This window comes from Colletes gigas, unplaced genomic scaffold (genome assembly GCF_013123115.1).
Source record: "Colletes gigas isolate AHSC1104 unplaced genomic scaffold, ASM1312311v1 Colletes_gigas_Sc00007, whole genome shotgun sequence".
Taxonomy (NCBI): Eukaryota; Metazoa; Arthropoda; class Insecta; order Hymenoptera; family Colletidae; genus Colletes; species Colletes gigas.
Window position 1 is genome coordinate 3406248 of NW_025106636.1, and position 16069 is coordinate 3422316.

A 16069-nucleotide genomic window follows, 5' to 3' on the forward strand; every position below is an offset into this window, starting at 1 on the left:
GGCTTCGTTAAAGTTCCGCCCGTATTGAATTTTTTTCTAGAAAGTGGGTAGGATTTTGGGGGTAGGTCTATTCACAAAAAATGATTGCAATTGACCCCTGCAATCGAAAATAATTTTTCCAGAACGATTTGAAATTTTTTAATTTCGTCGCAAAATTTCACACCTACTCGAATTTTTTTCTCGAAAATGGATAGGAATTCGGGGGTATGTCTATTCACCAAGAATGATTGTAATTGACTCTTGCAACTAAAAATATTTTTTCCAGAACGATTTGAAATTTTTTAATTTTGTCGAAAAACTTCACACATTCTCGAATTTTTTTCTCGAAACTGGTTAGGAATTCGAGGGTATGTCTATTCACCAAAAATGCTTGTAATTGACCCCTATAACTAAATATAATTTTTTTAGAATGATTTGAAATTTTTTAATAACTTAGTAATGAAGTCTCAGTTAAGAAATTCTTAATTTTCGTATTATTTTGGACTCTAGAATCTCCCATTTAAATTTGTTGTCCCATGGGTAGCTGAACATTTTGTATATTGGAAAAATATTGTAATTTACTCGTCAAATACAGGTTCTAATCACTTTCGAAGCCTCCAGACCCGAACTTTAACCCGAACTGTCGAATCAATTTCCGTTTCGCGTTCCCCAGCTTCTTCCGCTTCTGAATGCAGCCTCTTATCTTAATTCCCCGTCCATTGAGATGGACGCGACGGCTGGCACACGATTGAGCGACACAGAATCCGATTTACCGGTGGATTCGAGTTTTACACGTCGAAGATGGTGGTAAAAACAGCTGCCCGTTCGCGATAAACGGTTTACCTGGTCGCTTCTTCGTCACGGACACGCTTCGTGACGAAGCCTTCTCCGTCTCTGCATTTATTTACGTGGAACCGCTTATCGTTCCGATGATGGCGTAAGATCGCCGGATAAGAAGCTGACAGGAGAAAGGAAACGAAGTTGCAGGGTGAAAGCTAAATAAATGCCCCGTTGCTCGCGTCTGTAGCTTATTTTTTTAAACTTGATCCTTGCTTGCGGAAAGAAGATGATAAACGCGGTACAAGTCCAACCCCCGTACAACGCGGTACTTTTGCAAACAAGATTTCCCTCTAACGTGGTTCGAGAATTGCATGACATCATTGAGTCTCTCATCTCCATCGTTTTATAAATGACAATTTATTTAAAAAATTTTCTTAATATAGTAGATAAATATTGTCAGAAATATTTAGATAGACAAGAAAATGAAGCCTCGCACTTATGGCCAGTGTTTGTGAATGAATGTACTATGAATCATCGGGCAATTAAGAATGATTCAGCACGATGGGAGAACGTTATCGCGTTACTTAATATATACAACTATAAATTAAATAATATATCTCGTAACGAATGCAGTTGCGTTTAGTTACAATTTATTTGCTTTTTTTCAGAAAACGTCGAGTCTAAAATGAAATTCTTTATTACTAGTTTTGCGTATACTTTATTTTAAAGGAAAGATTAATTTCAAGGATTTCGTTTACCCAATATTAAATATTCTCAAGTGCATTAATTACTCTTGCATTTGTAATTGCATTAACGCTCGAGTACGTTCTAGTGTTCCCCGTGCTCCTCGACAAATACTTGAAACCCAATTAAGGCATTTAAAATCTTTTCTGTTTTTCAATCGTAGTTTCTTGAAATCCTCCAAAATATAACATCGTAATTATTTAACTTCCTTCCTTGTAGAATCTACTACGGAAACTATGTTCATCGATGGCAACTTCTATTTGCTGTTCTAATTAATAGATTTGATCAATAATTAATAAACTTTGAGGGTCGACTGGAAGTACACAAAGCATTTGAAAGTGATCCTGGTTTAATCTAGTTTGGCTCGAGTAATCTTGCTCCAAAATCCTCTCTCTGACGCCATACTCCAGCAACCTTCGACTACTATCCTCGAATAATGCGTTTGCCCCACAATTCAAATGCATTCCGAGTTATTATTCTCGGTGCAACGTAGCGCGCAGTTATTCGCGTTCATTATTCCAGCATTTTTTCGGTATTGGAGAAAACCGGGAGAAAGTGGTAAATAAGTAACAATACCTGCTTCGACGATCCGCGATGTCTTTAATTATGCATGCAGTAAGGGATGATGCTTTCCGCGGACCGATCTCGTTAATTCTAGCGTTACGTGCAAATTTTCTCCATTTCTCGCTATGTCAATGCTAGTTATAATTCTTTTTAAATTGTACAGTCAGTTCTCGAAATATTTCCAAAAACTAAAAAAAAAAATCAGTTGAACTGATACTAAAATTTCAGTGACAGTAGTAAAATTAAATTATTATTTTAATTTTTAATATTTTAAGATAAGAAATTAGAAAATTTCTCATATATGCGGGTACAAATTGTTTCATCTATCCGGGTACTGATCCAGACAGTACTGCATTTCGTCGATAGAACACGCCCTAGATCCTTCCGTGCTTCGTGGTGCTCGTTTACTGCGAAATAATTCTTAGTTTCGCAACGACAGCGATAGACGAAGCTTGATATTTATTCGCCGGGGCTTTGCAAATCGTTCGTTTGCGGCATCTGTACCGGGAAACGTTTTGAAACTTTTGCCCAGATTCAATATTTGCCTTTCACGATGCTGCCGGGAGTCCTGCGGCATGCAGCCTGCTGCACAGAACGATGCAGGTTCGCAACGATGACCTTTTGTTTCCGTAGAATGCCTTGGGTTAATTGCTTGTTGCACGCAGCTACGTTTCGTGCCGCGCCTAATGAACCAGTATTAACCGCGATCGTGTTTTAACGACGACCGGGAAGCAGCGGGGAACGTCCGTGAACCTGGGAGAAAGTGCCAGGGAGAGATGTCTGAAGTTTTGCCACGGCTTTCAGAACGGATCCGCCGCGATACTCCTTTCTCTGGCCGTGTTTGTTTTGGTTTGTTGAAAGAGAACGGACCGCGGCGAAAAGGGGCGAAACCTAAATTGACTGAGATAAAAATGAATGAACTGCACGGAATTTCGCGAGCGCAATCTCTTTCGCAGCGCGATTGGTTTCAATTTTTTCCCCCATTTAAACTCGAGTGGCGCGAATCGAAGTGGATTTTATTGTCTTTGTTTTTTGTTTGCCCTTTCATCTATAAAAAAAAGGTAATCGTTAATTGTTCTTGACAGGAATTAAACAAACAAGGAAATACCGCATCAATCATTGTTATTAGATGGTTAGTTTAATTACAGCCCTGACGTTTAAAATGGAAAATGATTAACTAAAATAACTTGGTAGCCATGAGTACGTAATTATACCTCTATTTCACGTTGATTACTCCGAACTCCTCCGAGACAAGATAATTGAGGGGAAGAAGTTTGTTGAATTTGCTGGTTAGACAGAATATATAGAATACCAAAGTACTTGTTAAAAATTATCAAGTGCATTGTTTGATTCTGTAGCGTTGAGTGTTTGGTTTAAAAAAGTATATGAATGAAAGATGAATCACTGTCAATTACGCACGATATCAGTAAGATATTAATTCAAAGAATGCTTCTCAAGATAAGTATGTACTTTTAGTGGAGGCAATCCTAAGTGACACTGCATTACTCATCATTCTTGTCTGCTTGTGGATGTTATACGATAAGAACGCACTGCCTACGCTTCGTTGCATAACAAATTATAGCCGGAGAATTATTCTGATTGTCACTAACAAGTGGTAGTGTCAAATTAACGCTAGTTTTTATGCAAGAAACTCTGAAGTTTTAGTACTTTTACAGTTGGGTCGCAGGGGACTCACAAACACACAGATTTCGAGGTTTATATTAATAAAAAAATCGTAATTGCATAAAAAGGCTCGTTTCCCAATGTGCATGAAAAATTTCACAGCGGCGGGGTTGATTTCCATTTCATATTACCGGGGAAAATTATTCCATTTAAGTTAAGGCGTAATTAAGTCTGATATCATTGAAAAAGTTTGATACAGGACAATTTTAAACTTGAATGTCTCGTGCCTGCCAATAACGGTGTAATAAAAATCCAGGCAGAAGCGTTCACCGGGAGAGATAAAATGAAATTGCTCGATTACTGTCCGTCGACTGTGCCTTCGTCGATGTAAATCCTTGGTTCCCTCAAGCGTTTCATAATTATTCTTTTCATTGTTCCAGGAGGACTCGGAGCCCTGCTACAAGAGATCAGAAAGATTGCTCTCGGAAGAGTGTCGCGTATCCCACGAGCCAGTAGGCGTCGGCGTGGAAGGTGTCGGCTCCTGGAGGGGCCAGCGACGCCCCCACGGCATCCAGATACCTACGCCCCTGGCCAGCGTCGCGGCGCACGAACTGGAGTCGTCCGTGGACGGCGCAGCGTTCAACCCCGTCGTCGTTGCATCGGCGGTGACATCCACGAGATGTTGTGCGCCGAGGAACGCGTTGAAAACGCCATCGTCCTGCTCCTCAACGTCCGCCAATGCAGCCAGCTCCAGATCGAGGTTCTACCTAGGCTCTGCGATCGCTGAGACCAGCAAGGAGGATGCCATGGAGCCGGAAGTCAAGGAGGAGGACGAGCGAAGGTCGTCCACGCCGAGCCCCGAGGTAAATTTCATCGGTCGCTTCGATTTTCTGTCATCCCTCTCCATCCCCCGCCGTTCCGTTCTTGTTGCCCTTTTTCTACCTGGTACTCCCCGTTTAGGACGTTCACCGTGAAAAACAAGCCAACGTCGAAATTGATCCGAAACACCCACTCTCTGTCGTTATTTATCTCCGTTAAACGACGGAATACGTGGCTTTGTTTTATTATGGAGCCCGAATGTAGAACAGGTGCATCGCAGTCATCGGAGGAATGCCAGTAGCTTCTGAACGAAGTGTTTCTTTTTTTTTTTACGACGATAATCGTGCAGATTTTTCGCACTCCCTGTTATGGCGCATATCTGAACGTTCGCATGGCTTGAAAAACGATCCAGAATTTCAAACGCTCGAATGATTGCGTGGTCAATATTATTGATGGTATCATTTGGTAATTCGTCTCAATTTCTCGTGTCAACGCGATCGAACGATCGCTATCGAGTGACATCTCAGTGACGATAGTTTCGTATAAAATCAAATCTAAACGATGTATTTTAATAAGTGAATCAGCCAGTGGTATTAGGAGGCTCGAACCGTGTAAACGAAGCGCGCGATTTGCAAATCTATTAAAAGAGCAACAAATCCCTCTCTGTTTACACAAGTGTTCAGACGAACTACTGCATTGTTATGTAACGCTGTACGCGCGTTAATTCCATCGTTGGGCCAACGCATGCCGATCGGTATTTGCATTTTTCGTTCGATCTCTGGCTAGCTGACATTCGATGATTGTTTTCTTTTTGTTTTTTTTACGAGAGATCATGCTCCAACGGTAAAGAAATGGTTGGATACCACTGGTGTTGCCTCGTGCTTGTAGAGCACGAGTCCCTGACTATATACACGTCCCACCAGCGTAGCCACGTATTGATTTTACGGAGAGCTCATTCTATCTTTCTCTGCCTCCGCTTTGCACGCTTACGCACACGTACATTACTTCTCTCTCTCCCTTTCTCTCTCTTTCTCTCTCCTTATCACACCGCCTTTCTCTTTCGCCGCCCTTTAACTCGCCCTGCCGCCCTAAACCTTACCCCCAAGAATTTATGCTCCTTTTGCGGCTCGCGCGGAAACGTAAGACAGTTTCGGTCACTTTGAAACTGTATTTATTTTTCGAATCTATTGGAAACGACCTTGCACAGTATTTTTTTCTCATCGAGAATCCAAATCGAACGTGTGCGGCAGGAAGCGCTTGTCCCTTTTTTTTAAACACCGTATCGGGTCGATGCACGTTACGAACTTCAAGGGCGTGAAACTTTTAAACCTTAGAATAGTTTTGGGACACCACATTCGGGGTTGAAGAGAATGCTGATGTCCGATGATGGAGGATCTCCATTTATGTTTTAAAACTCCAAAATAAATTGTAATTTCATGGGATTTTTTTTCAATTTTTATGTTGGACAGATTTATGCAAGGAGGAATAAACGATACAATGAAGGTGGTAGCAGCGAGGAAGAGAATAAGTCAGATACATCTTTACAGAGTCACAGATTACCTTCCTCTTATCGAGGGACTTGGCCCATCAGAAGAGACATATGGGCCAATCAACAAATGGGCTTTTCCGCTCAACAAAGCACGTCAACCACTGTACATAACGTAAGGGACTTTTCCTTATACGTTACATTACTGCTGAAAAGCTTGAATACACACGTTGATGAAAAAATATTGATAAATACTGCTATTATCAAGTAAAATTAACACAAAAGTAATGTGCATCCTTTTTATATCGCCACCTGTCTTGTAACAATATAGAAGAATAGATATTTTAATGTGAAAAATAATCTGTTCCGCAGGATGTAGCCAGCGTGATGAGTTTTTCCTCAAATTCTGGCGCAGCGCTCAGCTGTTCCGCGGAGATGCAAGGCGATCGACGGCTAGGAGCCAAAGTGGATGTGGTGTACAACCTGCTGGGAATGCTGGGAAGCACCGAAGGCGGGGAGGACATGAGCGCCACGTTGCTTTCGATGAGCAATTCGATAGACAACTGTCTCATAATGAGACAATCGGGGTGTCTGCCACTGTTGGTGCAACTGATTCACGCCCCTGGACAGGCTCCAGAAACTAGAGAAAGAGCTTCGAGGGCTCTGCATAACATAGTGCATGCCAAAAGTGACGAGAGAGCTGGACGCCGAGAAGCCAGGGTTCTACGATTTCTGGAACAGTTGAGAGACTATTGCCAGGCGCTGAGATCGTCCTTGGAGACTGGACAGGTCCCCGACGACTTGGAAAGACATCCAGGTCCCACGATAGCCGCGCTGATGAAGCTTTCCTTCGACGAGGCCCATCGTCACGCTATGTGCCAACTAGGTGGCCTCCACGCGGTGGCAGAGCTCATCGAGATGGATCACATGGCTCACGGGAGCGAATGCGACGACCAGAACTGCATTACTCTGCGCAGATACGCTGGTATGGCATTGACGAATCTGACGTTCGGAGATGGCAACAACAAAGCGCTCCTTTGTTCATTCCGCGAATTTATGAAGGCGTTGGTTTCGCAATTACGAAGTCCAAGCGACGATTTGAGACAGGTGACAGCCAGTGTCTTGAGAAATTTGTCGTGGCGAGCCGACACCAGCAGCAAGCAGACATTGAGGGAAGTCGGAGCCGTGACTGGGTTGATGAAAGCAGCGATGGAAGGTCGAAAAGAATCGACGCTAAAGTCGATTCTCTCAGCGCTTTGGAACCTCTCGGCGCACTGCAGCACAAATAAAATAGACATCTGCGCCGTGGACGGTGCCCTCGCGTTCCTCGTAGACATGTTGAGCTACAAAGCACCGTCCAAGACGTTGGCGATCGTCGAGAATGCCGGGGGTATATTGAGAAACGTATCCAGCCACATTGCCGTTAGGGAGGACTACCGATCCATCGTGAGAGAAAGAGGATGTCTGCAGGTTTTGTTGCAACAATTACGGTCACCTAGTCTGACAGTCGTCAGCAATGCTTGTGGAGCACTCTGGAACCTTTCGGCTCGATGTGCACAGGATCAACAGTTGTTGTTCGATCTGGGCGCGGTCTCCATGTTACGCAGCCTCATGCATTCCAAGCACAAAATGATTTCGATGGGTTCCAGCGCGGCGTTGAAGAATCTGTTAAGCTCCAGGCCAGGTTGCAACAATCTAGTTCACTTGGACTCGACCGCTCGCGGCCTGGGGCTTCCGACACTGCCCACCTTGGTCGCCCGCAGGCAAAGGGCGCTGGAGCAGGAGATCGATCAAAACTTGGCCGAGACTTGCGACAACATCGAGCCCAGCACGTCCCCAACGAATAAAGACGACAAGTTCCTGTTCAAGGTGGACCACAGCTTCCTGGGCATAAACGCGCGAGCTCTGCGCACCTATCAATTGCACAATCAACCTAGCACGTCCGGCGTGAAGTGTAACGGAGTCGCTAGGAGCGAGAGCAGAGACTCTATGAGGTCTATAACGAGCACTCACTCGGACACCATGTTCGAGAGGGTGAATCGTCACGTGTTGAATGGACTGTCTCCCACCGATTGCCAGATCAAGCAACAATCCTCGTCGTTGCACTCTGCTGTTGGCTTTGACACCGGGACGACCAGCGACAGCCATACAAAGACCTCCGAGAAAAAGTACACGCTGCGATATAAGAACGCGATCCCCGATCGTTTGAAGTCGTCGGACACTTTCAACGGTCTTGCCGATTATAGATGCACTAATTCCACGATTTCGTGGTCGTCGGCGCCAGACCAAGAATCCGCCTGTTCGCAAAACTTGCTCCACTCTTCGGTCGAAGACAATTTGCCTCAGAGCATCTCGTCGAAGGCTGGCAGCCAGTCTAGCATGTCCGAGGAAACAGAATTGAACGTGTGCACGAAAACAGAGTACCAGTGCATTGCCAAATCCGGGATCGATACACCGTCGTCGTTGTCCTTCGTCAGCAGCGATTCCGTCGCGAAAGATGTCGGTTTCGGTAACATGTACGATAAGAACGTGCTGAATCCACTGGACACGATACAAAAAGCCATCTCTCCGACTGTCAGTCACTGCACCGAAGGTAATCTGTTCTACGCCGAGACCGATTTGGATCAACCAACCGACTACAGTCTACGCTATGCCGAGCGGAGTATGGACGACGAGGACAAACAACATTCTCATTACTTTGTGACCAACGAGCAGGAACTCATTCACGAAGACACGGTGAAGACTTATTGCACGGAGGGAACGCCGCATGGGATCTCTTTGAACTCCTCCAGAGCTGCATCTGCTTCCGATCTGCAGGAGGATAATCGTCAAAGGAGTTCGATGAAGAAGGTGCAGGAACAGAGGAAATTGCGAAATAAGGAAGAATTCAGTTTGGAATGCACGACGAAGCTCTCTGATGAGAAGAAGAGGAACCAACCGTTGCATTACTTTGAGGGGAACATTAAGAGTGATGACATTGAAGAAGTTGGACATTCCTCCACCAAAAGTCCGACAAGGTTTGTTTACTTATTGTTTTTTTTTATATGAAAACCCCAAAGTTGGGCGTAACATCATTTTGAATAAAAATATTTTATCTAAATAAAAATGTGCTACAATTTTGATGAAAACACATTGGAAGATAATGTTTTAAATAATTCTGTATTGCTTAAAGAAAAAAATTGAAACTCGTTTGTTTTTTGTTAATAGTTTGAGAACGACATTAGCACAAGTATCTTCCAACAATTTGCATTACGATGAAAGAAGCAATATGGCATCCAATTCTGCAAAAATTAGATCAGGTAGAATTGTATTCTGAATTATTATACAATTGCCGTTTAAAATGATATAAATATTTTTCTTATATATAAATCCGTATTATTACAGACGTGGAAGAAAGATATGACATTCAAAATGAAATTTTTGGAAAAACCGATAAATTCAATCAAAATTTTTCTACAAACGGAGTTAATTCGTACGTGATCAGTGCACTCAAGGCTTCTAACGATTCAGGATGTAAGGAATTTGAACTAAAAGGCGATACACGTCACATGCCTTGTACATTAAATATAAACAACTCTTCCGAATGTTTAGATCAAGTCAGTGATGGAGATGAGGATGATGAAGATTTGCTTACAGCTTGCATTAATATTGGAATGCAAAATAATAGGTGAATATTTTCATATAGAATAAATTTAATGTAACAACTGTTCATTTGACATTTCGTTGTGCTCGTTAATTAAGAGTAACTGCAACTTATCTTCCATTTATATTTATTGTTCCAGGCACAGGCATTCATTTATAGGAAATAATTTTGATAAGCTTCCACGAAATGAAAGTAATCTAGCCAGGTATCAAACGAGCGTTGCTCTAGATCAAATGGAGTGCAATATATTGGTAGAATCAACCATGAACAGTTTAGACACAAATCGAATAACATGCGAAGAAGCAATGAGTCCTGATGCTTGTACAAACAAAGTTGCAAACAGTTCGCCAAATATAAATATTGCGTGTGATTATATCCAGAATACAACAACGTTGAATCAAAAGGTAAGGCGTCTATTATCCTGATAACACGAGCAATCATTCTTAAAGATTCGAGCATCCGCTTTATTTTGCAGGTGGTAGAAAATTTAGTCACAGTAGAGCATTCGAAAATTTTGCACAATGAACTGGGAAAACTAAGCAGAAACGCGCAACTTAGTTCAGTAATAGACGATGATAATCTTTGCAACTTTTCATTGCCTTCGAACTTGAGAAACAGCCCAATATTACACGAGACCGTAATTTTTAACACGGAGCCCAGTCAACAGCAATATTTATCAGATACTCAATCGAACGAAGATATGTCGTCCTTGATTCACAATGATTTCCTCGAAGACGAAAAAATCGCAGAAGATAGCGAAACTGACAAAGTGTCAGAGTGTTTAAAAGATAAAATCACAGAGAACCCTATGCAGCAGTCTTACACAAAAGTAACAGACTCTGAAAGCAGCGAATTGATTGATTCGGTTGAGCAGTCCGAACACGCGCTCCTAGAACTGTGCATTCAACCTAGACTAACGAAAACCATCGAGAATACCAAACTCAATAAAGCTACGTGGAAGTCCAACAAAGCCCTCGATGAATCTGGCCCGAATCAAATCAACTATTCAGGCGAGAACAATCAAATGTACGACACGTGCGAAGTGGGTGGAATTTCGAGAGATGAAACTGACGGAAATAAAAAATCAGTACAGAAGCATCCCGACACGCCAAAACACGGGAAACAGGAAGAAATGTATCGGCGTCAGAGAGATCCCGACGCCATGATCGCCTCGTTGGATCGATTAACTGCAGCTTTGGTGCAACAGACGGAAGCGATACGAGAACGAGACTCCAGCGCGATGAAACAGAGTATATTAAGCGACACGTGGAACGAGGATTCCCCTAACGAAGTCTCTTTTCCGAGTATCAGCATAAGTGCTCCGATCATCGCCTCGTTCAAGAGCGACGTGCCGGAAGAACAAGCTACGATCACGTCTGAAACAACGAACAGCGACAATGGACACATGACGAACTCTAAAATCATCCAACGAGAAGCTATCAAGCTGGCCGAAGCTGTCGACGCGGAGATGAACAAGAACGAATTAGAAATGACGAGCATGACGTCCATGGATTTGGAAGCGATCAAGCCTCCATCCACGATGGGAAGTTTGTTGTCTCTGACGGCCAGTTACGCGGGTTCTGGCGATTACAACGAGACGTTTGTTAATCGAGACAGATGCAATTCCACGTCTCTTCCCCCGATGCAGCTAAAGACCATGTCCCTCACGGATTCCAGAAGCTGTCGCAAAAAGTCCCTGCCCCTCGGTGTGGTGGCTAAACGAGCTCTCAATCAGCCTCAGACTCACACTGGGAGTCTAGAAAATTTATTGAACGAGTGCAGCGGGTCGCACTTGGACAGCGTGAAGCCACCGTCGATGATGGACGAGCTACCGGACGTTGGTGATATGGAGAACAGCATGGTGAGCGTCGCTAGTATCACATCAGAGATAGCTGATCCCAAAGACCAGGATCAGAGTTTAACTAGCAGCGACGCAGTTTTCGATCTACTGAAGCCTGTCGCGAACGTCCTCTCCATAACTTGCATGCGTTATGCCGAGGCCATGCAGACCAGCGCGAACAACAGCTTAAACGAGTGTTTGGAAAATATTAATCCCCCGTCGTTGTTCAACGAAGTCTGCGAAATGGATGAGTCGACGATGGAGCAGGCCACGGAGACCGCCTGCAGCGACACGTTGTGTTGCATCGACGTTGAACTACGCACCGAGGAAGCTCCACAGCCTAACGTCGTGGAGAAGATCGACGAAGGTGCCAACGACACCGACGAGGCGATCACTCCAATCTCTTCGGAGTACTGCTTTACCAGTTCGGCAGAATCCACGCCCAAAAAACGACTGCACAGGAACCTAACGCCTAAACAGAAACGAACTCTGGCCAAGGAGAGGTACAAAACGTACACCATAGCCGCGGAAATGAGCAGAAAGGAAGAAGAAAGGGATAAACAAGCAAATGGTAGCGCAAGGGAAGGTAAAATTCCACGTGGGAAGTGTTCGCCTTTTTCTAAATTGACTCCCAAGCAACGAAGACAAGAGGACAGAGCCAGATTTCAGACGCAGGTGTTGGAGAATCCTTTTCCCGAACTGTGCCAAGATCAGCAAGAGATCGATGTTTGCGAGCAAGAAGGTCCCGAAACGGAAGCAACGTCGCCAGTTAAGTCTGCCATTCCCACGCTCACGAAGTTGCCCGCCTGCAAAATGTTGATAAAGAAACGCATGGAGCAAAAGAAAAATCGTGAAAGGTATCGTACGAGGACGTTGGACGACTCTGAATCCATATTCAGAGAGGCAGAGAACAACGCCGCTGAGAATGCAACGGAAGAGGGTCAGTCTAGTGTGACGCACACTGTCCAGTCTGAGGAAATTCAGATTATGTTGGAGCAGAACGCTACTATCGTGCTGAACACCTTGAACGAGTCGAGCAAAGTTAACGAGAATGGGGAAGAACCGTTGTTAGACTGCGAGACGATAAGTCTGGTGTCGAATGAGTCAGAGTCTGAACGGACTCTGCGGATGCGATTCCTGAACGGTGTTTCGAAGAAACTGATAGGCGCGTGCAGTCAGCAGATGGACGAAGCGCTAGAACTTGAACAGAATCACAAGGAGACGATCGGAGTTGAAACCAATAGGTCACAGGAGGACCTTAGGTTCGTAGATACTATAGAGAGTGAAAGTGAAAATGAGTCCAATAACGCTGAGGAACAACCTAGGGAAACTAAGCGACCAAGGATAATTAAACCAGGAATGACGAGGGATCATAGCAACGATTCAAACGCGACGGACAGATCTGAACCGGAGAGTCCTAAAGCCATTCGTGGCAGAAGGAAAGCTCTTTACTCGAATCCCATAACGCGAAAGCCGACTCCACAGTCGTCCCCGTTGAAACAACCGAATCCTGTCAGTGGAATTCCCATAGGTCGCAGCAACACCTCGCCCATTGTGAGGGCTACACGAGCTACCACGCTCAGGCAGAACAACAACAGTCCAAGTAACGCAACGAAAGAGTCCCCAAAGACTAGCTCGAATCCTAAAATTCCTTCTTTGATAGACGGAGAGAAACGAACGAAGAAATTATCAGCTGCTGCGAAAAGAGCATCCGTTCCTCAGAAAGGGTCGTCGTTGACCTTTACCAAATCCGTGAAGAGACACAGCACGCCCCCAACATGTTCCTCAAACTTCCAAAACGACAGCAAGTCGGATGTCAAGCCTTTGGAACGACAAGGTACGTTCACTAAAGACGAGCCGGAAGTAGAAAACGCGCCCATGGTGGTCTCTTCGTCCTCCTCCCCGATAAAGACAAAAATCGCGAAACCTATCAAAGGTGCCACTTCCAAGGTGTACCCTACGATGGTGAAACCTAAAATTGCACCGAAGTCCCATCAGGTGCACCAATCGAAAATCGCGAAAGTCGCTTCGGAGAAACCACCTAAGGCATTGCCGTTGCTGGTGGCACCAAAACGATTGCCTACCGGAAAAGTAGCCGCAACATCGAAAATTCCAGCTGGCAATCAATCTGTACAAACCGAAAACGGTAAGATTTTTCGCAAAGTAGGTCCCCTCGGGCAAAGGTCCAATAGTAATTCCAGCATCGTGTCCAACTCGTCGACAGGAATGCAGACCAGAAGGTTAGCGAAGGAGGCGACTAGCAAAATCGCGAGTCTTTGGAAAAAGGTGGAGGAAAGCAAAAACAAGCAACGATTCGAGAAACCGGACACCAGACAGTGGGTGCAACCAGGCAGTTGTGCCAATGTCGTGGATGCACCTTCTCCAGTGAGTAATCCGCCAGCTTTCAGACTGTTCCGTAGCTCGACGTTCGAAGGAGTACCGCAGGAAAACGATCATCCCGAATCGGCCTTGTACAAGTCGAAATCGAAGAGACCGTTGGTAATGGGTGTACCGCCCAGCAAGGCAAAGTACAGGAACTCTTGCGATCTGAGCGGAATGAACGCGAACGACGCACCTTGCAAAATACCCGTAAAGTCCGGCGATACTTCAGCGTACAGGAAAGACTCTGTACAGGTAGGAGACGCGTCAGTGATTCTACGGAAACCACAAAACATCGAGTCTTCCGCAATAGAGGTGGACCCCACGAAACGAATATCACGTCTTGGTTCCTTCATAAGAGTAGACTCTGCGAACGCAGAAAGCTCTGCACAAACGTATGTGAATGGTAACGTGCGCACACCCGCCTCCGCCATTGTACCGCCTTTCAATTACAACCCGAAGCAAGACATTCCCTCGCAAACAACCAAAGTTACACCGAACGAGAGCGAAAACAAGTTTGGGGCGACGGATTGTCACAGCGACATAGTCACAGCTTCTACGAGAGTAACGACAGTATAGGAGAGCCCGTTATATTTATAAAATAACAACTTTCTTTTTGTTGAAAATTGATTCTTGCTTGTGGGAAAAAAATAAAATTAATATTTCTATAGTTGATCCAAATAATCCCTCGACTATCTATAATTATTACAAAAAGAATACAAAATTAAATAATTATAAGGAGAAAGGTAAAACAAAAAGTTTCTTTTCTTTTCTTTTTATTCTACCTCTTTTCTTATAATTATTTAACTTTGAAAACGTTTTGATAAATAAAGGATAAAAAAAAAATCAAGGGATTGTTTGAATCAATTAGAAAAATGTTAATTTTAATCTTTTTTTTTTTTGTAGCATCGCTTTTTTGTTTCAGGCAGGCTAGTCATTGTATATTTGCTTTACACTGTGTTGATCATGAGTCGACGCACAGTATACATTACAAGTTCTCAGTAAGTAAGTTAACGATTTCGTTTTACCTCATTGTTCGAATGGCACTGAAAATCTCCATCGTATTTCATTGATTTTTACACTTTAAATATAGAATGGTCACTCGGATATATTTGTTCGTCGCATTGCGATGCAAGTTTTTTAAGGGATACGGACAAAGTGTGAAATAGTAGCCGGAAATTCTGATATCATTCCTATTCACTTTGCGTGTTGTATATACATACATTATATTGAGAAATTCCACAATTAGGAAGAAATTTAAAATCTGTAGTATGTAGCAGTGATTACCTTTGATTATTTATTCAATTTTGTATATATTGATCGTGAATGAAAACTGTAGAAAGTTTAGTGATATATATTACGGCTCACGGTATATATCGCAGAAGATATATCGCTGTACATCTTCGTAATAGATAAATTTGCAAGGAATGAGATCTGTATTTTGTTTCCATCGTAACTGATTTGTATTCATTCGACGAATACAAAGTCTAATTACTTTTAAAGACTGATAGAAACACGATGAAGATTCGGATAAAGCTTGGACATCTTCGACGCAACAGAATGTTACGATAAAAAAAAATGGTAGTAACATTTGTATCGATGTAGCGGTCTAAGTAACGCTGAACTGGCATTATATAAAGAAACAAAATTTTGTAAACTTTACTTTAAGTTTCTAGTCTATTTAAAAATTAACAGGTGAAGTAGTTTCTATTTTGGTCATATGTACTACGTGAAATCAATTTGCATGTAAGAAATGTCTATGGATTCGACCGTTTACCCTTTCTAAAATTCATATAGGTTACGGGTAGGAGTGTGTACGGATCAATTATGTATTCATAGGTCTGAAAATTGAAAACTTTGGCATGGAATTTATCAATTTTAATTCCATACGTTCCTGTTCTTCTAATTTTATTGAGAAATTCGCTGCATATTTAAAGCATCAAAATAAATACTTAAGTTTTCTTCTATATCGCGTCATCTTTCCTTCTATATGTATCGAAATAACCTAAAACCTCATTAGAAGGAAAATGTTTGACGCAATATAGAGTAGATTTTATTGCGCATTATTTACAGAGATTTGTTATGAGTGTTTTACCCTGTTCCAGTTCGAGTTAATTAGATTTAACCCTTCCAACTTGGAACCACATCAGGGTAGTTTTATGTTTTCTTTATACGAGATTTGGTCTGTACACCAGATTCTTTTTCGCGGTTC

General features: G+C 43.1%; 1 protein-coding gene across 4 annotated transcripts in view; it reads left to right on the forward strand.

Moving 5' to 3' along the window:
* Positions 1-14499, forward strand: part of LOC122396064 — a 56761-nt gene extending 42262 nt beyond the window's left edge. For 3 of the 4 annotated variants that reach the window (XM_043394170.1, XM_043394171.1, XM_043394172.1), the window contains 7 exons: positions 4131-4553; positions 5979-6170; positions 6368-9012; positions 9203-9294; positions 9380-9662; positions 9778-10042; positions 10114-14499. In XM_043394170.1, coding sequence (XP_043250105.1) covers positions 4131-4553; positions 5979-6170; positions 6368-9012; positions 9203-9294; positions 9380-9662; positions 9778-10042; positions 10114-14436 — 8223 coding nt within the window. In that variant the 3' untranslated portion in view covers positions 14437-14499. The remainder of the gene's footprint in view (positions 1-4130; positions 4554-5978; positions 6171-6367; positions 9013-9202; positions 9295-9379; positions 9663-9777; positions 10043-10113) is intronic. The other variant, XM_043394173.1, reaches the window with a different exon arrangement.
* Positions 14500-16069: the final 1570 nt, after the last annotated feature.